General features: G+C 42.6%; 1 protein-coding gene across 1 annotated transcript in view; it reads right to left on the bottom strand.

The window, feature by feature from the left end:
* Window positions 1-17,935: 17,935 nt before the first annotated feature.
* The window catches only part of UBL3 (ubiquitin like 3), a 57,895-nt gene continuing 51,348 nt past the window's right edge, over window positions 17,936-24,482 (bottom strand). Inside the window, exons 4-5 of the mRNA XM_074859875.1 lie at window positions 20,110-20,187; window positions 17,936-19,705 (exon numbers count right to left, since the gene is read on the bottom strand). Of these exons, the coding sequence (XP_074715976.1) occupies window positions 19,653-19,705; window positions 20,110-20,187 (131 nt within the window). The 3' untranslated portion in view covers window positions 17,936-19,652. The remainder of the gene's footprint in view (window positions 19,706-20,109; window positions 20,188-24,482) is intronic.

Genomic DNA, 24,482 nt, shown 5'->3' with positions numbered 1-24,482 from the left:
AGCTCCCATCACCGTGCAAACTCCTGGTATAGACTTCTCCATAAGGAGTCACATGGATTACCAGGTAATTTTAAAATCTAATTTCAGCACCAGTTAAGCCAGAAGAAAAGGTTGTCAGGAAGCTCAATAGCATAGGGAGACCTCTGACTCTCAGAAATGTCAGGGATTAATCACGGAAACCTGTACACAGGACACCTCTTTCCAAGTAATCCTTTTAATGAAAAATGGATATATAAACTGAGCCCAGCCCTTCCGCCACTTGTAACCCCGGTCACAATTAAAAGACCGACAGAGCAAATGCAAGCGAGAGACCATCGTGTGCATTGCTGTTGGGTTGTCTTCATTCTCTGCAGGGACAGGATTATTGCCCTTTTAGCTCCCAGCACTGCCTTTGCACGGTGGACTGCAATGATGATTAATAGGAGGAAGAAACCCATTGACCCAAACTAAAGCCCATTACAGTAAATGGACACTGCCCATTGATTTTGCTGTGTCCTTCCTCTCACAGCCTGGTGAGAGCCGACGTCCCTACGGCTGGTCTGCAGTGCTGCTGCTGCTTGGAAACTACTTGGGTTGGGAAGGTGGGAAGAGGAGGGTGTCTCTGGGAGACCCCTGCTGCGAGACCATGGCAAGCTCAGATCAACCCACCTGTGTGTCCCCATCTCCACCAACACCAGTCCTTGTGCGACAGGCTTTGGCTCCAACATATCATGACATTGCTTCCTATGAAACTAAGGGTACGTATAGTTGCCCCAAATTACTTTCAAAAATCATTATAGTGGTGAACACCGGTGTAAGAGGCCATGCAAGCCCTGGGAGGTGTGTGCAGCTGGGTCATAAACTCCCTGGATGTGGTAGGGGGGTCTGCTTCACAGCTCATTGACTCTGAAAGGCTCAGGAAGGAAAAAAGACTCCTGAAAGAGCAAGTCCTAGCAAAGGAAGGCTGCTCCTCTGAGGGGCTCTGATGCCCAGTCACATCATGCAACCAGATGCATATAGAGCTGGCCTTGTCTGTCAGAGTTGAAAGGTCTTTCAGGGTTGCAAACCTGTGTTTTTTGGCATACCCTTATCTGGTTCACAGGAAGTGACCAACCTACAACCTGGTCATCTTTTTGCCCTTGAAAAGTTTCCCCTTTATATTGTCACATTGGAGCCTGGAGGTCCTATTGGTGTCAGCTGGAATGAAAGCCACCACTCCAGACAAATATAAGAAGTACACAGCTCCTTTCTTGCAATATCATTGCAAGGCCCAGGAAGACAACAAACTGTAGGAGTGGGTTTGCCTGGTTATTCATAAGTGGGAACAGGCATGACTCTAAAGATGGAGGTAAAAAGACCAATGGGCAACAGACACAAACGCTAAGCAACAGCAGAAGAAACCCTTGAAATACACTGAATACCATCCCAGCTCTGTTTTCTCTCCAGATGAAAAAAATCTCTAAATATTGACTAGATGTTTGGACAAAGCAAAATGGCATCTGTAAGTCAGAGAAGGTTACTTTTCACCTGGGATCTGTTAAAAATGTTTATTATTACAGTTTAGAGAAAGTTAGAGGTATTTTGCCATGGGCTCTTGGAGCCCAGTCTGCAGCACAGTTTTATCCCCATAAAACCTGTGATGTGACAAAGCAAGCCCTGGTAATATCTAGATGTGCTTCCCCCTGCAGCCTCACAGTGGGGCTTATGATGCTTGGAAACAGAATACTTAGTGTGTTTGAATTTATGACATTTGGAATTATTTCAGGGTAAAATCTCACAAAGATTTTTTTTTTTTTTAAAACAAGCCTACATGTTTAAAGGGCCAGAAAGACAGGAAGGAGGGTAAATAAGGCAGGAGTTACTATTAGTTATACAATATATACCGAATATATGTACTACATATATATCTCTTCAATATATACTGCACTTCACCATCCTCCTGCCACATGGAGCCCATGAACCCGAGGGTGCCCTGAGTCCAGGGAGCACATCCACGGGGGCAAAAAGGACCATTTGCCTCCCTCTTCTGTGCCAGATGGTGCCCTGGTCTCTATCTGCTGTGATTGGTACTCAATGGTAATATAAATCAGGGTTTCCCAAGCTGCAGCTGTAGCCTGCACAATAGTTAAATTAATGAGCATGTGGCCTCCTAAAGGCAGGCAGATCTGGGAGGCAGGGGCAGGCAGGGAGGGAGGTGAAGCGCCTGGTTCCTGGACCTCACACAAAATGCAAATGTATTGCCCTGATTTGACCATGGGGAAATAACATGAAATAATGGGGAAATAACTATGCCCTCAGGGGCAGCCCTGGGCAGGTTCTCCCCCACCTCTGCCTTTTCTGGCTGCCCAGCCTGAGCTCTGCTTTGCAGTAGCCCATTTTCCTGGGGATAGCAGAAGGAGCAAAGTTCGATTTCCTACCCAGCTGGGTCTTCACCTTTCAGTTGCTCATCTCATTATCACATAACTCATGTCCTACTTCCCCCACCCCCATCCCCAGCTGGCATCATCTACTCAGTAACTCCACTGGGAGATGGGCCATCTCCACAGGCTGGTGTCATGCCCTCCAGCTCCCTGTGTTGGCCACTGGTGGATCAAACCAGCAACGAATAACCCAGCCCACACTCCTGCCTTCCCACTTTGGGTCTCCATCCCTCTGACCCACCCAGCCATTACTCCTCACATCACCTGTGGGAGCTTCTCACCACTGGGACCATCACCTGCCTGTCAGATTGAGAGAGAGTTGATCAACAGCATCAGAAGCTGTTGAGAGCAGGAAGACCCAGCTGGCTGCCTGGCTGGAGAGTCAGATGGACAGATAGCTAACGTGAGTATGTGCAGTCTGCTTCCTCAGGAATCTAAGCTAAAATTAAGTTTCCATGCTATGACAGCAGCAGTTTCTATGATGATATGAAAAGGTTGCTTTGGGCTCGCTACATGTCTTGGACAACTGAGAGCAAAAGGTCAAATGATACATATATCTGGCAATAAAAATCTCCTAATAACACAGACTTCCTTATTTCTATGGCTGACAAAGAAATCCATTCCTGAGCACGGAAGCAGAGTCACAGAAAATAAGGCTGGAAAGCCTTTAAATATGAATTCAGACTTATGCTCCTGAGCTGGCACCCCCTGCCCCATGCCCCTGCCCAGCCCCAGGGTGGGTGGGGGGTCTGTCTACCACCCATTAGCTATGCATCCACCCACCCTCCACACCTCTGGTGTTTTGGGGAGCCCCACAGAGATGTCTTCATGGCCAGCAGGACCTTCACTCATGCAGTGCTGGGTCCCAGCCAACCTACTGCCCACCCTTGCTCAGCTTCCTTAAAAAAACAGTCAGTTAAGCCTTATTTAGTTCATCCCCCCTTGCAGAAAAAGCTGCGCACCACTTAGGCCCAGGACAAAGCCTGTTCTGTCCTTTTTATCCATGTTACTGTGGAGGGGAGGATGCAAGTGGCCTGAAGCAGTAAGGCTGGGGTGCAGGATTTGCCCCCACTGCCCAACTCAAAGGCACGGCACTGCTGCCTGCCAGGCTTGTGCCGGCCCACAGCGTATCTGTGGGATGTTTCCGACTTCAGGGGAAGAGCAGAGCAATCGTTCTCTTGCTCTGTTCATTTCTGCTCCATCTGGCAGTGGTCACAGCAAAATGACACTAAGAACGTGCAGGTGGTCCCTAGCCCAGAGGCCCCCTGAGCTGTCCATGCAGGTGCAGCTTTCTGCTTTCATCCTTCCCACCCCACTTGCCAGACCAGAGGGGGACACCCAAGGGTGCTTCCCAGACAGCACGCCTGCAATGCCGTGCAGTGATCGTGAGCGGGGGTCCAGGCAGACCAGCCCACCCCCTCTACCCCAAAGACAGCTCATCCCAACCCGATCCTCCCAGTTCTCCTTGGAGGAAGCACAGGAGGCTTTGGCCAGGTGATTACAACCTTTTAGATCTATGGCACTAAAAGAGTTCGAAAAGCAAATTAAAAAATATCAATACATGAGCTGAGACCAGCATCTCCTGTGTCCAGCCACCAGGTCAGTAGGCCAGCACGGGCAGAGGGATGCTGGGGACTGTGCTGGCAGCAGCAGGCAGGGAAGGGGCCAGAAGCCCCTCTGAACCTCACTTTGGGCAACTCATCTTTGGCAAAGCTTGTCCAGGAGCCCAAACGCTTTCTTTTCTTCAGAGCTCAGCTGTGGCTCCGCGTCACTGCACTCACATAAGTCTCAATAAAATGTACTTTAAAAATAGATGAGCAAAACCCAGGGGCCTCTCCTCAGGCATGGAAGTGGCCACTGTTCAGCACTCCCCCACTTTACTGTGACTGACACACTCAGTGCTGCCAGTGGTGTTTACAACCACCCATTTTTGTTTCTCATTGCAGTTTGCTGGCACCAAGGAGACGTCAACGCTTTGCTCAGAGAAGCAGGGAACGATTACCTGCAGTCATCACATCCAGCTGTGCCAGCCTCTGTAGGCAGAGGGTGAGCATCTAAGATGCCCTCTGATTTGGAGCCATCCCTGCCAGCATTAAATAGCTAATAAAAGAAAATTTTTCATATGAGTAAGACACACCGCTGAGATGGATTTCCTCCCCATCTTCTCACTCTTTTTCATGGTGTATAGGAGATGAAGCATATGCTGCACCCCAACACCCACATGCCATCTTCGGGATGCTCTCCATGGCAGCAACATGCCCAGCTTCCAGGGCCAGACAAGGGCATGTTAACGGGCTTTCTGTGGTCATGAAATCCCAAAATAATGCATGGCCTTTGCCAGGCCCCCCAGTCAGTTCCTGGTGAAAACCAGGGACACCAGAAAATAGAAGTGGCTCAGACAAATGGCAGGGACAAGGGGAAATTTTCTGGTGTTCAAGCAGAAGCCACAGCTGAGGGATTTTGCTTTTCAGCCATAATTTCACCTGGCTGCAGCCATCCTCCTGGCTCCCCCTTTGACATGAATCTCAGTTGACATCTCACTCCTGTAATTGGGTAATTATGTCAATTATGAGGGCGAGGGAAAATTTTCAAGCTTGCAGGTGCCAACACGGCCTCCTGGAGCCAACCTTTCACCACACAGCCGATGCCTCTGGCTTGGGAAGCCTTCTGTGTTGAGGATGAAATTCACCCCTAGGTGAGAAGTGTCAGGACAAACCTGTCCACGGTTGGGGAAAGGCCAGGGCTGAGCTATGGCTGTGCAGTCGCACACTCAGCCCCTGCTCCCCGAGGTGGAGGTGCCCCTGAGTCTGTCTGCACTCACTGATGCTCAGGCTGTCCCTGTCCCTGAAGCACCATGATGTCTGGCTCTGCTGCATAAACTGAAAAACCGATGCATTTGTTTTTCTCCCTCTCCTTACAAGCAGGCAAGTGAACCATTCAACCCTGTGAAAGCAGTGGTGTGTGCCACGTGCCCATGAGCAATCCAGGCCCCAGAGCAAGGGGCAGGAGGGGGATCCAGCACTGTCCCTGCTTGAACCCTCCAAAATAAGCACTGGCTTTCCACTGCATAGGTCTGTAGTGAAGCCTAACAGGACTTTGGGTCATTCATAAAGAAGGTCTCATTTATTCATCAGGAATTGCCTTCTTGCTATGTCACTGATGGCAAAAGGCCTCCCAGGGGATGGAGCAGCAGAATGAATTGCAGATTCCAGGGACGGGGCTTTCCTGTGACAGGAGAGCCTTCAAACTGGCAAACTGAGCTGGGGCACAGGAATGTGACACTTTCTTTCAATGGGCCCAGCTCAGTAGGCAAACCAATGAGCTCAGCAGTCTGCAGGAAGAGAGGCAAAGTAACTGCAGATAAATGATCTCAGAGGGACAGGAAGGAATATATTGATTTAGGGGCTCGGAGACCACTTTCAGGCAGAGGATGCACAGGAAAGCCAGGGCGGTTTAGCTGAAGCTGTACAATTTTTTTAAAGCTGTGAGATACCTGCCAGAGGAAAAAGATGGCCTGGATAGGAAACAAACCACCTCATATACTTGTCTCATTACCTGTGTATTTTTTTGGCAGTATCATCTGCAATGGAGACATTGCTATGCACAACAGAGAAAATAAATTATCCTTTTCAGACTGGCCTTTCTTACATTTATCTTAATATGGATTCCCTGCCTCAGTCCAAAGTAGAAGGCAAAAGCTTTTAAGTATTCAGGGGTCCTTACAGCAAAGCCACCATCACTCAAGGCAGGGCTGGAGAGGGCCTTCCTCCTCCTCTTCCTCAGTGCATACATGTCACAGTTTTCCTCCTCTGTCCCAGCAGAGCCCCATTGCAGGATGCTCAGTCACTCCTGATCCTCCCATCCTCCCCAGGGCCACTTCAGAGTGGGACTGGCTTTTTTCCTAGCACTGTGCCATCTAGTTTTTATAGTCTCCCTGGTTTTAAGTAAGAAGGTTTCTGGCAGAATTAGAAATGAATAGCTTTGGACCTAGAAATCAGCATCATCATTTGATATTACTGTTCACAGTGGGGCAATTTTTAATGGAAATATCTCTGATGTTTTTGCCACTGTCAGGAAACCACTTGGAAATAGATACGTACCAAGTGAGGCTGGGACTGCTGCATGTGTGAGAGGGTAATGCACCACGCTATACCTTGTAGCTCTGACAATGTTTCAGCATTTCATTGATCCTAGGACCATAGGATACTTCAGACTGGAAGGGACCTCAGGAGGTCTCTAGTCCAACCAGCTGCTCAGAGTAAGGTCAGTTGTGACATCTAGACAGGTTGCTCAGGGTCCAGATGAGACTTGAAAACCTCTGAGAACAAAGAAACAGGACACCCTCCCTGGACAACCCACTCTGAGGCCTGGCCACCCTCACAAGGGACATTTGGTTACGTCGTGAAGGGGCATTTTCAGCCTGGCTGTCCCCAGCCAGGCAGTCCTCTGATTTGCATCGTTGCAGAGGAAGAGGGCTTTGCCTTTGTCCCTATTTAATTTCATGAGGTTCCTGCTGACCTGTTCCTCCAGGCTGCCTAGGTCTTTCTGAATGGCAGCATATTGACCAGTCATCTCAGTTCGGTGTCACCTGCAGACTTGGACAAGTGCACTCTGTTGCCTCCTCTAGGTCAAGTGACAAAGATATGGAACAGGACAGGTCCCATGATAGACCCGTGGTACCCCACTTGTTACTGGGCTCTGGCTAGAGCACAACCCATCAACCACTACTCTGTGAGCCTGATCATCCAACCAGGTTTTTACTTTTACCCGTCTGGTTGCCCACCTATCCAGACCATAACATCCTAACATATACAAGAATATGTAGGAGAGGTCACTCCATGATTTTCCCAGGGACCAAAAAAAGGGGCGACCAGCCCATAGTTTCCAGATCATACTTTTGGCTGTTTGGGATTTTTTTCCACCAAGATGAGTTCAACACTTGCTTTTCTCCCAATGTTAGGAAACTTACACAGTCTCCATGACCTTTCAAAGATCAGCACAGCTGTCATCTCCAAACTGTACTTACAGACTCATGATGTTACACTCAGGTGAGCATGGTGGCAAATCTTCCAAACCCCTTACCTTGTGCTCTTCAGTCCTAACAACAACAGAGATTAAGAAGATGATGATATATTTGCAAAGCCGATCTCTGCTAAAGGGAATATGTTTCAAAGCAAATATTCATGAACTTTGCAAGAAGGATGTGCATGACTTTGCATCTGATGAAAGAAATCAGGGTGTAGATTCAAATGGCTAGCACTACTAACTCCTCCTCTCCACATATTTTGTTTTCTCTTCAGTAATTATTTAAAGTGTGTTAACAGTCTTCCTGAGATCAGTAGCTTACTTTCAAAGGCAGTAGACATGACAAAGTTTTAGGAGGAATAAAACACAACAGCACCACTGGTGAAGTGGTACCATCACCACCTAGAAAGATAAACGTGTCCTGAGATCCCTCCGTGGCTGCATTTGCATCATGAGCAGAACGAAAGAACAAGCCAACAAGGGAAAGACCACTCTCCCCTTCTAGTGCCTTGCAGGAGGTCCTCAAAGGAAAACTATGGGAGGGAAGACTGACCCAGCCTGGATGTTGACTCACTCAGACATCCAAGGGATCCTTATCCCAGAGGGACTTGTCTCTAGTCTCAGAAAGGACTGAGATCTCCTGAATTCAGAAGAGGGACAAAGTCTTTCAGTGAGAAACTTCCATCACAGCTTTCACCATATTTGGTATGGGCCAAATGCAAAAAAAAAAAAAAAGACTGAAGTCGACAGAAAAGTTTCCATGAGCTCTGTGGGAATCAGACGGGGCCACATTTCTCAGTACCTTTTTCTTTTTGCTACTCCTACCTATTGGCAATCCTTGGAGACCAGTCAAGTCTTGCTTCCCATTCTCCTCATTTATCAGCATACACCTAAAAATCAATAGCCTTGTGCCGACCACTTCTGTTAGCACTTATCATTTCCTGCAACAAGGATAGCTTGACAAAATGAAGTTTCAGCTAATTAAAGTTTGTAAAACAGTTGCATTGACACTGGGTCTCCAGCACTCTGTAGGCCATTTCATACAATTAATTCTGGAAGAGACTCCAAAAGGTACTTGGGTCCTTGATCCGTCCTTTTGCAGTTGCTACCCTTGTGTGGTGCTCAGTCAGGATGCTCTATCCCCCATCCATTAATAGGAATCACTTCAATTTGAATGGCATGAGTGTCATCTAGATTCAATGGGCTGGGAGTCCTTTGCATCGTTGTTCAACACAAAGGCGCTGGAAGGCTCCATCCACATCCAAATTTCACATTTGCTAATGCTGAAATCTCCCTCACGGCACATGTGGTCCTTCACATAAAGGAGAATCAGTCTTTCTGATTTCCAAAATATTTGCAGCAGAGCACATGCCTCATCAGAGACAACATGCAGTTGCCAAATGGCTCCCAATGGTTGACTAAGGCAGCCCAGCCACAACTTGTAGCCTTTGAAAGGAAAGAGAGGAAATTGTACAGCAGTTTCCAATTTGCTGATAAATCCCAGGGTAGCCTGGGCTGAGGAGGGCTGAGCAAAATCTATGAGGCAGCCATAGGTCTCAAACAGTTCATCAGACCAGGTAGATATGACAAATTTAACAGATCAGTTTGCACAACAGCATCATGTAACACGTGAACTTCATGTGTTTATAGAAGGCGTTCCTCACCTTTTAAGACAGATGCAAAAAAAGCACTGAGGGACCAACACAGTAGTGAAACTAAATAGGGCAAAATCAGTGCAACCTCCTTTCCTATCTCCCCTTTTCCTAACAGGGATATTATATGAGCTTAGACTTGTACACACGTGCTGGTAGGAAAATCTCTCTTCCCTGCTTCTTATCACATGTGAATGTTGTCTTGCAGTTTGGCATAACCCAAATGCAAAAGGCCCAAAAGAGACGATGGACTGGAAGAGGAAACCATGAGCAAGACTGTGAGATGGCTGCTAGTGACAGCAGACAGCAACCCTCCAGTTTGGTCCCTGGGTTCCAAGACGTTAATTTATACCAGCCCACACTCAGTCATCATGCAATGTACCTGCACATCAGCCCACCTTTCCATCTATAATGTAAAGTATTTTATATATTGTCTTGGAGTACAGCAGTCTCATTTCTTCCTTCCCCGCATGACTTGTGGGATGAGGTTCTTAGCTATTTTCTCCGAACATTTCCTATGATTGCTTAGTAATGGCTGCATTACAGCTAGCAGCTATTACTCTGCACACAACTGCATCCTAAAAGATGCATACCTCATATGAGGAGAGGAGATCGATTCCTGCTGCTGCAGCCTGGCTAACCAAATTCAGTATTTCCTACGTAAAAAAAGAATATATAAATGCATAGACCACTAGTACAGATCCAGACCCCAAGGAGTAGGCAGGGGTCACCACCCCTGCGCCTCTGTCCATGCTTGGGCTGGCAGTCCCAAAAGGGAGCAGTGGTGGAGTAGCCATAGAGAAGGAGATACAGCTCCTCTTACAGGCATGGCAGGATTGATGGTGCAACGTTGCCAAGAGTTTATGCTACACAGAAAGGCGATTTTTTATGTTGAAGTGAAATCAGTACTTAAAAGACGTTTAAAGGAAGGACATCACATGGGAAAAAGTAAATTTTTGTTGAATCAGGTTCAAACATTGTGGCTGGATTTTCAGTCTAGAAATGAATCTATTCCATCTAGAAGCATCTATTACAAGCTTCTGCATCTTTAGTGTATCATACAGAATTATTTTTTTCTGGTTTTCAGTAGAAAAATACTTTTTTCATGCCAAAACTAGGATAAAAAGTCAAGCTACTTGTACAGTACTGTAAAGCTGACTAGAAGTGCCTGCTTTGGTATTTATCATTTGGTGAGACCTTATTTTCACATTTAAGAAAATGACAGTAAGCACAAATATCCCAACGCAGGAATGGCAGCAGGTACAGCAGGGAGAGTCCTGATCTGCAGGTGCTGTTAGCACCTTGTCAGGAGCTGGCAAGAACGTTAGATGAAAAGCCACGGCCTCTGTTCCCCACACCAGTCACTTCTCCATTTCTTAATAAAACCAGCTTTTCTCCCTTGGAGCATTTCTTAACCCAAAGCTCTTTTCACCAATAGAAATTGTACTTCTATAAAGAAAAAAGCACAAGAACTGCAGTTGTAAAGGACTATCAGATGTCGAAACTCAGCACCTGTATCTAGGAATCAATACAGCCTCAATATGACAGTCTGCAAAATCCCAAAGTGCCGGGACCAGCGTTATTTACAACTAGCCTTTCATTGCTGATGCCCAGACACTGCGGTACCTTGCTTTCTTCCCCAGCCGAACTGCACTCAGCCTTTTTGCCTCCTCCTCCATTAACCATGCTACCTTTCACCTTGGAAACCAGCATCTCTGACTGCAATTCTGCTTCAGGGGAGCTGAATATATGATCTTTTTTCTGTTCCACGAATACTACGTTTCAGTTTTGGCTGAAAACCCTGTTGACATATTTGGCCAAACCATGCAATTAGGGATTCATACACCTCTAATTTAAACCTCCTTACGCAGGCGAGCGCGGCCGCAGAGCGCTCCACCACGCAGCTGCTGAGCGCCCCGCTCCCTCCTGCCCACGCTGGTGCCGGCATGGCTGGGGCTGCCCGAGGCTTGCTGCCCACGACGCAAGGCCGGGGGCACCTGAGGGCTATCAAATCTCATCGTCTTCTCACTCAGCAGATAATAAGCTTCAGTCCGTCATTTTGCAAATCCCACTAGCTTTCTTCAAGGAAAGCTCTGTCGAGTTGGAGAGTGTTCATAGCTACCAGAGTCCACTACATTTGTGTGCCCTCAGCATTTTATACAGAAGGTCACCTTCTCTCTTCCCCCTCTCACACATGTCCCAGGCATTAATGACTGCAAAGTCCCAGAGGTGCAGGAACTGAACCACTCACATTTAAATACCGCTCAGCAGCTGAAAAGGTGAGTTGTGCATTAAATGCCAATAATGTTGTGCTCTCAGAAGCTTTATTATCTCCAGGCTCTTGTGTTTGCTCTGACCCACCAACATGAAAATAATTTCAGTTTTCATTTTTCTACCTGAGAAAGGAGAGGTATCTCTGCAGGTTTTGGAATCAGTCTGCAGAGATCAGAGGAACCCTTCAGGTTTTCCCTGGAAGCAGCTATGTTTCACCTTAAGGAGGATGTGAGGAAGCTCCACACTGGCTATCTGTTGGCCAACTCTTCCCTCTTGGAGCACAGGGGAATACTTACATCTGCCCTCCAGGCAACTATTTCCAGCAGAACTACTACCTGAAAAAAAATGGAGTTGAATAACTTCTGTACACTGGTTCCCCTTTCCAGGAAACGGGAGGAAAGTTCTTTGCTAAATCAAAGGGGAGTTAAAGATTTAAGATACCACTACACCAACCCAACATCTTTAAGACCATGTTTCCTTAGGGGGACCATGAACTTGTGCATGCAGGCCTTGCCGCAGCCGGATCATTCCATGTGTGCAGGGAGCACAACCATACATCACTGACAAGACAGACCTCCTCAAAGGCAGGGTGGGAGTTTGGCACATACACAGGCGGCAAGTCACCACACCTTCCAGCTGCCTGAATTTCCAGAGGTAACAAGAGGCTTCTCAATGTCTGGCTGCAGTCTCTGGGGCTTAACCATTAATTTTCAGTTGATCAAACCAGCCAGGCACAGAAGTACACATACAATATTTAACACAAACAAAAGCCTCCTCATAGCTTTTAACCACCAGACACAAGAAACTACATCTTTGAAAAGTAAAACAACCCCTGTCACTCCCACCACCACCCCTCCACTCCCTGCCCGGAGGAAGCCTGTGGGGAGGCTGGTGCCTTCATTGGCTGGCAGCAACTGCCGGGCCAACAAGGCAAACGAAAGCCATGGGCTCAGACCTGGTCCCCCGCAAGACCTTCTGGAAGCCCAAGTGCCCCCATCCTGCTGGTGGCAGTACCTCTTGGGGAAAAGGGGGGGGCATCGAGGCTGCTCCTTGGTAGTCAGGCTGAGCCATGTAGCATTGCAGTAATCTAGGTCAGCTTCTGAAATAGGCTGGAAGCAGAGACGAGCAGTTGTGCAGGCCCGGGAAGCTGGCAGAAGTGATCTGCACTGACTGCACTTCCCCAGCGGCTCTCCAAGGACAGGGCTGGCTCAGGGCATCCCAGCCCCGCAGTGACATCCTGGCCTCCCAGCAGCGAGCTGAAGATTATTCTCATCATCACAATCCTTGAGATGGTAAAATTGCATTGGCAGCTGAGCAGCCCCCAGGTAAGTCCCTCCCAGGGCAGCTTGGGGTGCTGGAGCTGGGCCCAGTGGTCCCAGCCCTGGCTTGCTGTGACAAGGAGCTCCAGCAGCGGAGACGAGGAGCAAGGCCAGGTCCCAAACCACCTCCCCATGCTCTCTTCCTCTGGCTGTTTCCCATGCTCTCAGGGGCAGCCCTGTGCCAGCATGGTGCTCGCTTCTGCAGTGGGGGCAGAACTAAGGATACTCCTGACTCCCCGTCTGCTCTTACAATTAGACCTGGAAGAGCACCCCAGAGATTACAGCCTCCCCATTGCAGGAGGGGCAGCAGCTCCTACCAGTTTGATCACCAGTGAGGTTCTTTGCTGCAACACTCAGTCATGCCCACCCTGAAAGAAGTAGACGCAGCTGCAACTGGGGCCTGGCCACAGTGTCATGAATGGTGGGTCTACCCTTGGCTTGGAAACTCAAAGCACGTTCCTCTCCTCTAGGCAGTTCAGACTACCCATCAACGACTGGAGCCACAGAGAAGTCCTCTCTGCAGCTCAGCAAAGACAGCTGCAGAGGCACACTGCATCCACATCAGCGATGTCTTTTTCCAGTCCTTGCCCTGGACCCAGCTCAGTAGAGCAGGTGTGTCCGGTGGCAATCACTGCTGTCTGCAGCCAGAAGCACCAGGCTGGGAGAAAATCAGAACAATGGGATGCTTGAAGACTTTGGGCATGAAGACAGAGATGGTCATTGCTCAGAGGAAAAGAAAAATAGAGTCTGAGGCTGCCTTCATACCCGTTTATTGAGAGAAGACTTTTCCCTGGAATGCTGGCACTCAGGGTGATCAGGAACCAAACAATTTGGCTGACATCGCTTAGTTAACACAAGAGTGCAAGAGAAGATTCTTGCTTATTTGCTTTCCAGAAGAATACCCACTGAATTTACTTCACTGACACAAAACTCAGCTGCTGGTACAGTCGCACGGATTTAGTAGAGTTCCCTTGCCTGGGCACTCGCTGACTTGCCACACTGACATTTCCTCCCACTTAAGCCCCACGCGCTTTTCATCTTGCACCGTCTGCGCAGTTGTGGCGCTGACTTTTCACTGGGTGAGGCTGCGGGGTGTGAGCTCCCTGCCAGCTAAATTAAAGCTGCTTGCCACGGCAGAGCCGTAACCTTGGCAGCACCAGGGATTAATGATCCTTATTTAGGGACATGTGTGAGTTGCAGAAATTAAAGAACCAAAACTCAATCTTTCTTTAACTTAGCCAACACGGGTAACAGACAGATGCAGGTAACACAGACACCAATACATATTTCCCTGCCTTGGTCTGGAATTGTAGGATCATCCATCCGGCACAACAGACTTCCAGTATCATGGATTTTTTTTTTTTTTTTTTTTTAAATCTAACCTCTACAGGCAGTTTCACTCTGCTATTCTTCCCCACAATGACTAGTGCAAGATCCCAATCCCGTTTTTTGCCAGGCAACAACTGAAAACCTTCATGAAGCGACCAAGTATCACCCCCTTCTGTCCCTCATTCACAACCTGAGCCACATCACCCTGGCAATTAGGGCTGCCACACTGTGGGCAGTGGTCACCTCTTTCCCACAGCTGCTCTTTGTGGCATGGATAGCTGCTGGTAGGTGAATTTTGATCAGCCATTTAATGGTTGATCCTATAGTAGGCATCTCAAACTTCTCCCATTATTTCTTCCTCATCTTTAGTTCAAAGAATAGATAAAAGACAGCACAAAAAGAAAATTATTCTCCATTTCATCCCACTACCTGCCTCTATAAAAAAAAAAAAAAAAGTAGTAGCTGAAGAGTATTTTCTGGTAGAAAAGTCAAAACATTTACTACCTATAAATTCAGCATTCTCTGAATTGATAAAAGCAGGGTGCTTTCATCTTGCACTGCTCAAAAGGCATTAACTTCTGCCCTAAGGAACTGGATGCAGTTCACATTCTCCACCAGCTGAACAGTAACTTATTCCCTCAAGCCTGCTCCCAGAAAGCACAAACATCACCTTGACTCTGACCAAAAGTTCTGCTCACCAAGCAGCAGATCTGGAGAGATAAAACTCTTACCCTGCGCAGGCTGGGGCTCACGTTATGCAGTGCCTTGTACGTAACGGAGGTGGTAATGTGCCAGAACTACTTTTCCCCTAAGAGTTGGGCTCTTCATTGAAAGTTAGTGTAATATCTGAAGGATAAAAATTACTACCTTCTTGAGAAAAAATTTGTTATCATTCATTATGATAATTCTGAAGATTCTATCAATTTTCATCACTACAGTGATCCATTTCCCTTTTAAATCTTGCTCAGTTTTTCTCCTCAAGTTACTTCTGGTGGAACTGATTGCCATTGATTTAATGAAAAATGTTTCTATTGGACTTGAATTTATCATCTCTGCTTTAAAGACAAATATAAAAATGGGCCAACAAAGTTACAAGAAAAAAAAAAGTTCTCCATCCATTTTCTCTGTGTTAGTCATAACTGTAGCTATTTTAACCACTCATTACTTTCAATCTCTCTATAATATTTCTGCTGTCTCATTATTTTTGTTGTCATTTTCCAAACCTTAAGGAACTTGCAGTACAACGTGTTGGCCCATGATGCCCAGAACTCAAGTTCTGGACTGATCCAGGTAATCTTAAAACTCAAGAGTTGTGCGAGTACTTTGCTTTCTCTAACTATGCCGTCCTCTGCATTCAAAACTGAACTCTATTTATCACTGTGATCAATTAATTCCACCAGCCTGATAAGGTACCACAAAATTTTTTGTGAGCTTGGCTGCAATAACCTTTAACATTTTCTATTTTTCATTGGTCATTCCTTTTCCAGATTAATAAAAAAACCTTATCAATTTAAAAAAGAAGTGGAAGTCAATCATAACTATTGGAAAACCCCAGAGCATAAAGAGGGTTTTGTAATTTTACAGTCTAGTATAATAAATTAGTAAGCAAATTACCATTGCAAACCTCTCCACAGGTATGTACACATGGCACAGAAGGACAAGTATGTTACTACCTTATGCGAATTTTTAATAACTATCATGAACCATGTATTAGTGTCAGCCTTTCAAATAACAAAGGCCTTTTATTGTGCTCTGAAAATAAGCTCTATACTGACAAGTTACAGCCAAGATAGAGTATCTAGGAAGAATCTAAGTACTTCAGAAGAATTAAAGGGGGTAGAAACTCTCCCTTAACAATCTTAACAGATCTTAGCATTTCTTCTGATTCAAGCACAGAAGTCCTATTGATTTCAATGGTGCAACTGCTATTAATGGTCTAAACACCAAGTTACACAGGACGTATAACCCCAAATCTGCTTAAGCTTAGCCATTTAATTATCATAAAGTTAGTGAGAGAGTTTTAAATTAAGAATTATATCCATATTCCTACTTGCTTCTTGAAGTAAGATTTTTTTTTGTAATGAATCTTACCAGAGCACACACAAAACCACAAAATACACAAGCTTTACTTCCCCAGAGAGCAGCAGCAGAAACTGACTTTTGGCCAGCTCAGAAATGTCTGCCTGCCTTCTTACCTATAAGAGGAAAGAAGCTTTTTCAGAGCACCATATATTTTTCTTCTAGATTAAATCACTGCTCCTCCTGTTGTAAATGCAGCGTACTAAGGAAAGGTATTCAGAGACTGCAGAGATCACCACTGGATTGATACTGATGCAGCACTTTAGCCAAGCCTTTAACGTTACAGCGGGCATACTTTCTCCAGCAGCTGAGCTAATCCCTAACACTGTTTCAAGTCATATTTTTTGCTATCATTTAAGAAAATAGAAGCTACAGAGTACTTTCACTTCTACCAGATATCATTCCTCACATGTGCGAATATTAATTTATGACTGATAACGCAATGGTATGGGAGACAGACGTGGTCCCTTCATGATATTTCAGAATATGAAGGGCTCTAATTCATCCTCTCCTTCCCTCGTGACATCTACCCACTCATCCACAGGGAAAATATAATTTCTATTTAACAGTGCAAATCAAATGCCAAACTCTTCAACATATTATCGGACCATCCAACAGCCTGACCCTACAAAGATTTAGCTTTAATCTTTACGGGCTGCAAGTATTCTCCTGACTCCAATCAGTGTAGAAGAGAAGCATATGTGTGAACTTTAGCAAGGCTAAGGAATCTGGGATTAAGAGCGACTCCTTTCGTTTTGGCAAATATACAATCCACATTATAAAGCATCAAAGGAAAAAAAAGCACAAATCTTCTAGCAATTCTCCCCCACAGCTTTCCACCCACCTCACACCACAACAGAAATGCTCTGCAATGGGCAGAACTCTGACAATTTGCAGGAAAATTAAGGCAACGGTGCTACCCACTTTCTGCAGGAGCTATTTTGGCAAGCTCGTGCTTTAAATGCCAAGCAGCATTTAAGGATTTGCTTGGACATGCGCATATATGCATCTTAATTCATCTCAACAAAAGGGAACTCCACATACTTTGCTATTCAATCTCGCCAAATATTTTAACTAGAAGTTACTGGATTTTCATGTATTTATACTGTATTAAGTACCTAGCTACTTTTTCAAACCAAGATTACGTTCAAACATTCATTTTTCAAAATCAATGCATCTGAAAGACTTGTTTAACTAACAAAACGTGTCCTGCCTCAATCCATTTCTTTTCCTTGTATCGTCAGAGCCATTTCCCATCTGAGCCTGTGTTACTAAGGTGGTCAGCATTTTGGAAAAGGGAAGTTTCATTTTCTGGCTAAAGATGATAACATGGTCCTAATACCTTTTTGATGTTTAACAAGCTTTTTTTTTTTTTTTTTTTAAATGAGGTTTGTGTCCTATAGTTACTTATTTAGCAACTACACTGCAGTGTAAAAGGAAATCCCCCCTCAAGATTCATTTAGGCAATGAGTACATAATAATGCTGTCATCTGAGTTCCCAGCACCCTAAGAGGCATGTGTATACTCTTTGCTACAAGTAAGTGAAGAATACAGACACTTACAGTCTGAGCACATAACTTCTGTGAGGTAACCAGGGTGTGACACTGCTATACATTTCCAACTGTCCATGCTTGGATTCTTCTCTGACAGAAAAAAACCCCTCTAGGCCACTTCTTTTGATGTGAATGGAAAACAAAACTGAAGCGATAAATCCCATTAGCAATTTTCAGCAGGTTTTACTCCCCCTTCCCCCCTTTTTTTAAATAAATAAAATGTGAGTCCTTACTTAGTTTCCAGATTAAGAAGTATTATTAGAAGTAGTTACAGGCCCAATTAGAACTCTTAAACACCACTGAAATGCACTACAATATTCTTTTATTTAGTTTACAGAAGAGTCTATCAGTACAGGTTGCAGAAAGAAAATGTTTAGTGCTATTTACAATTTGTTTTAAAACTCTGCTCTATACAAATTTAATTCTGATCAGTATGAACAATATTTTTGTAAATCTACTGCATATAAAGCATTTCATCAAAGCAGTAACAATGAATAAAATAACCTGATTATATTTGAATGATGCCAATCATTCGAAAAAACGATTACACAGAACATCTGTAAGAGTTGTGGACACTTAAGTACAGAACACAATGTCAACCTGTGACTCATTTTTTTAAAGGCTAAAGCTATTTATATGGAATATTGTTCTATTATACTACACGCCAATCTATATTTAACTTCTATAGTTATGTATTTTATAAGATTTTTATTAAATATATTCTACACATATTTGTAATTTCAGCCAGGAAGAATTCCTCCCCAGTGAAAAAATATAAAATCTTTTATATTTTTTTTAATTTTTATTTTTTACAGGTTTAGATGAAACTAGCTCATGCTTTAGTGCTGTGCAAATTTCTTTAGCATATCAACGTTTAAATTATTGATATGAAATAAAAGAATGGCATCCTTTTTAGTTATGTATGCCTTCAAAAATCAGCTTCTGATTTTAATACAATTGCAAGCACTAATACCAAATGCAGATTACGTAAAGAAACAAAACTAGTACTATGGCAGAGGTTTTTCTTTTTGCTTTTAAACTTTAATAATTCTTTTGAAGTCTCTAATGAGTAAGCATGACACTGGACACTAAGGTACAGATGAGAAAATGACTGAAAAACACCAATTGCCAATATTCAAATACATAAAATTGATTAGTAAATGATGTTTTCTAACATTTATGCACAATAATAAAAGCCTATGAACTACAGGAAATTACCCCTCCCATATTAAGGCTAGGAAATGCACTCTCTGCACTTGTTTGTGCTGTCTGAATAAGCACTCAACTAACGTACGAGATCAGAGTGCACGCAGTAACGAAAAAAATCAGTTTCATCAGCCCTCTACAGAGTGCTTTTAAATTACAGGCACATAGTTTTTTTGTTTGTTTGTTTGTTGCAGTGAAAATATATATAGTTAGACTTGGTTTAGTTAGTATTCTGTGCCAGTTCGGCCACCAAGGTTGACTTAGGTAGAATTGACTTAACGGTTTTTCCTTTGATTTGGCCATAAGTGAGATTTAATTATAGATATACTATTTTCCAGTGTTGCATTATACATTGTAGGTTATTACTAGGCGTCTCAAATATTGTTAGAGATTGTTGATGAGAAATATACTGTCAACCATATTTAGTGCAAATTGCATCTAGAAAGCTTGACTGGTTAGATCCGGTTAATGGAGATTTTTGTGGTAGCAAAATGATTCCTGCTATGGAAAAGAACACATTAACTTTTCTGGAGATTGACTTCTTTCAAGAACTGATGTACTGTAAGATTATTCAACAAACAAAAAGCAGGAATTTTAAAAAAAACAACAAAACAAAAATGAGTGTTCATAGATCTTTCTCTTTAAAAGAAAAAAAAAAGACTAATGAGACAGTGTTCGTGTAATATTTCAGTTCCATGGATTTACAGATAGGCTCTTCCTACAGGTGTTTGAAGCAAGGTAGGGCCTCTTCTATTCCAGCAGCATGAAAGACAAAGACTATATTACATCACACTTAGCAGGTAAAGCTAACAGGGTTTACAGGATTACACAACAGTTGCTTTCTCCAGTTTTTTCACGGTTTCTTTGACCTGTGGAGCAAGAAGAAAGTTTTGCTTACATGCCATTTCTAAAGCAATTAGATTGTTTTGTGTGTGAGTATGCATGATACAAGTATATTTTTTATTATTTTTAGTAAAAAAAAAATCATTTATATACATGCATACATAACTGAAAAATAAATCAGGAGTTGTTTTTAACAATAAAAACAGAAGTTTAAGTTTTGAGTAAATGTCTGCATTCTACAAAAATGCTAAACCAGAGTTAATTTCTTAGTTTTCTATAAACAACATGTACAAAAGCATTCCATCACTTGCTTCACAAAAGACCACAAGGACTTGTCTTTTCTCTACTACAAAATACTGAAAAAGCCTGTAAGAGATCTGACCGCTTTGCCATATACTTGACTAAGAAATACCTCCAGTGCACAGCGTACCTTGAGAGTTTGGCTCTGGCAATGTCTCTCTAGCCACCAAATGCATCACTGTTGTTTTACCAAAAGGAAGTTTTAATGCTGCAAAAGGAGAAAGGGAGATTTATTAATATGTTACAACTATTTTCTTTCTTTAAAACACCCAGCTGAAACTAACTATAATTGGATTAGCATCTGTTCAAAAGTTCATACTGTTAGGTTTGAACTGCTTACTAAATAGATTTATAAAAGCATTTCTGGCTAAAGTTTTGTAGATCAGGGTCTTGGGACCTGATAATAATCACTTAAAACATTGTGTTCTTAAGAGACATGATTTTCCTGTTAGGAAACTTAGCCTTCCTCTTTTGAGTAAAAGTAGAAGTACACATTCATGCAAAGACTCAGGCTTTATTGATAAGGATGCAAAAACGTGGCTACTTCAGCCACTACATAAGACATCAAAACACTGAGCCACTGCTGCAAAACAGATTTTCCTAAAACATACTTTGATCCATAACAGATTTTCCCAAATACAAAATGTCTGCATCATGCCTTTTAATATTAATCTGTAACATCAGCTGCATATGAAAAATATAAAATTAAGAACATTTTAACTCTTAATATTGCCTTAGTGAGCTTTAGTAACACAAAACAACAAAATTGGAGCTTTCCACAATTTATTCTGCTTGTTTCTGAAACTATAATGATCATTTTCACATTCTGATTTAAGTATACCATCACGATAATGTATTTATGGTTTTAGCACTGTAGTATATTTATCAAAACTTCTATTCTCCTTGAAGTGAAAGGATTCTCTGTTGCTCATTATATTTAGCAGATTCTCATTGCCAGATTCAATATTCTGAACTTCGACTTCTTCCAATTATTTGGTGTGGGGAAGTTATTTTTGTAAGTTCTTTATGTAACTTCAGTTTTGTTTCCTCTCTCCAACTCCTAAGATTTTTTCTTTATTATTTTTCTGAGAAATGTAAGGTAAAGACGCTTCGCCTAAGTTTTGTCCTCCCCTCCTTATAAAGAAAAAAAAATTAGTGATAAATGTAACAAAAATTGAACCCTAAATACACAAATCATTCTGACTTGAGTAGAATTTGTCCTCTCAAATTCAATTTACATCATCTATTTTCACATACAGTGCACTAAGGCATTTTAAGTGAATAAATGAATAGTGAATGTCCAATAAACCTGGAGGTAACTGAAGAGAAAAATGTCTCCCTATTTTAATCACTACAGCATTTTAATCACTACAAATTCAAAATTCAGTAAGAAAAAAATAAACCTAGTATTTGGCTACTACATGTATTGAATACAAGCCTAGCTACAACATTGCTATTAAATCATGTTCATTGACTACATATTTGTTTGAAAAAATACAAGTTATGATTAAAACACAGGTGGAAGCATACACAGGGATACCCAGCGCCACACACTTCTCTGAAGTAGCTGTACTTTGGGAAAAGCCATCTCTGTAGAAAGTCAGGTCTTAAAGTTGATTAGTTTACTTGAAGCATTGCCTGTGCCTGCAACTAAAAGCTATTGACAGCTTAAACTCTGACAATGATGAAGTATTTTGGGTACTTGATTCTGTGATACAACTGAAAACTCTGCTTAGAGCATATTAACAATCTCTTAACTGAATGGAAAAGGATTGTCTTCATGACAAACCCTTAAGAAGCCATTACAGAAAGAGCAAAATACTACAAACTAATCATGTTAGGGACATCTTTCGTAATATCAAGACACTTGAGTAGACTTGATTAGTGATCTGTGGAGATTAATTATTTACAGTAATCAAGTAAAAGTATGCTAATATTTCAACTAACTAATTTCAGCTAGTAGTTTGCATAGTTCACACAAGTTCTTACTAGCAATTTCCAGCTTCTTGCTTGGAGCACTGTGACAGAATCTGAGCACCTTAACCTATGCTCAGTAATCCCTTGCTCTTGTCTTCATTCTCTCACCCCTTTCTCTCAATTAAACTAAACTTTTACTTAATTTCTTTCCTATCTGTTTAATTCCACTTTTATTTCAGATTTTCTATTGTCAGAATTTACTTTTCACCCCCTCTTTTGGTATGTGTATGGCACAGGGTGGGTTGCCTTCCCTTTCCCACTCCCCAATAAATAAGGAAGTAAAACGTTGCTGATTACCATTATGTAACAATAAACAGAGAACTGTCAATTATGTATCATCTTCCTAATTAATATTATCTCAAATGCAAACTGCAGACCAAGTATTTAGCTAAAGGATGAAATTCCTGTTGGAAGCTGAACAACTCTGCCTTACCCCAACCCTTCACACAGGCAGGACACAACAAAACAGTGTTGGCTCAAGCACTACAGGCAAGAGTGGCACCACAAGCTTTACAGAGGGGTCTGTTTGTCTTTGCCACTTCCAATGCTATTAGCTCTACTGTTTTTGTAGTGACAGTCCATTCAGAGAAGCTGGCAAGAAAGACAGCTCCTTTAAAATAAAATTTTTCCCCTCAAGAGTCAGTTTTCCCTATCAATTTGTCTTTTTTAAGGCTTAGTTTATAGGAGTCTCAAATTCCTAAGGCACTATGTATACATGTGAGGTTACAACAAGAACATTACAATATCGTTTTTAAATGGGGACAAAAACGGGACTCCTCTTAAAAAAGAAAACACCAAGCTGTTTCCTTGGAAACTTTTGTTTCACTAGTTGATAAAGTGACTTTCAGTACACAGTAGGTCCAAATTCCAGTCAATATTTCCTAATTACCTAAAGCAAATAAAACACTAAGTGCTCTAACTCAGTTATAGAGAGTGGCAGATAGAAATGCTTAATGGAACTGTATTATAACAGCATAAGAAACTATTGTATTTATCAAGAAGTTCCTCCCCTCCCCCCTTATAAAGATAACTAGTTCACTTAGGGTTACATCTAATGAACACCATAAACTGAAGCAACAGTCTTTTCAGGCTACTTCATGAATTGTTGTTCCCCTTTCAGCTGTATAATCTTGCTCCAGATAACTTCATTAGTACTGAAGTAAGCCAGTGTTTTTTTAGGCTTTTTTTTTCTTAAAACAATACAAAACCAAAAAGATATTTGAGAAACACTAATATACATGTAAAATCCTTAGGGTAAAATCATGATGATTAAACTGCAATGCATGAATGATTAAGAATGTACTGAAATGCCCTGAATCCAAGGAAGTATTCAAAATCCATAGACCTGAGTTAATGCAAGAGTCAACAGCATGCAGCTATTATTTTTCAGCTTAACTCGTTAAACAATATGTTAAATACATTAAACAAATATTCAAAGTTGTTTCAGATTTAGACAAATGTCACTAAAGGGAACAAGCACTGGTGGTCAAGAGAAACACCTAGAGATGAATGGCAAAGAAAATCCCATTTAGCTATCCTTGCCTAGAACGTGTAGGGTTAGACTAGCATCTCTACAATTGCAGAGATAATCCAAGACTTAACATTCGTCTTTCAATGCTACTCCAACTGCTACTAGCTGCACCCATTGGCACCTGATAAACATACAAATTAAAGAGTGAATAAAAATTTCAGAGTTCTCCCAGCTGAACTGACAGTGATCTTGTTGGTATATATAGCAGCATTAAAAATTGATTTATATGGAGAGTAAATCTATTCTAAAAGTACATCACTAGCCAACATCAGTAATGGTAGAAAGCAAATCAATGGCTCTATCATCCCAGTCACTTCTTCACGGGAAGACCACCATAAGCAGTCCAGAAATAGTCTTCTCAGGTTCATCTTAATTTCAAAAACATTTCATTAGTGATTTTGTATTGTATTCTCCTCTCTGTATTGCACTCAAGTACCAAATGCGTGAACAATCTGAACATACAGAGAAAGTAGGAGTATTAATTTATTTTTAAACTGGCACAGAGGAGAGAGTATAATTTTGTTTAGTCATTGATATAGTTGGTATTCACACTGGCAATTTTCATCTACAAAAGCAAAGATTGTTGTTACAAATTTGTGTCATATCTCTATCAGAGACCCATCAAAATATCTAATTGTGGGAAAAAAGTTGCCACAAGGGGGCATAGTTGAATTGCATTTCCTTAGCATATGAAGTGAAGCCATTTACTTTTGTTTTCGCATAACTATGCAATTGTATCCCTGGGAGAGCACTGGACAGCAAGAATGCTTCCCCTCATTCTCATTCATAGGGTGTCTTCCTTCATTCCACTAAGATATAAACTATTGTTTAAATAATTATCATAATCTTTATCAAATTTTTAAAAATACTTAAGACATTTCTGAAGAAGCTTACCCTGCAAGTGCAGTGTAAGACAGGTGGAACAAAGTATTCTATTTAGAAAGACCACAAACAAAAGCAGCATTACTGTTTCTTTTTGCAAGAGGAGGCTTGGC

Source organism: Strix uralensis, chromosome 2 (assembly GCF_047716275.1).
Source record: "Strix uralensis isolate ZFMK-TIS-50842 chromosome 2, bStrUra1, whole genome shotgun sequence".
NCBI classification, from domain to species: Eukaryota; Metazoa; Chordata; class Aves; order Strigiformes; family Strigidae; genus Strix; species Strix uralensis.
This window is presented reverse-complemented; position numbering and strand designations above follow the sequence as displayed.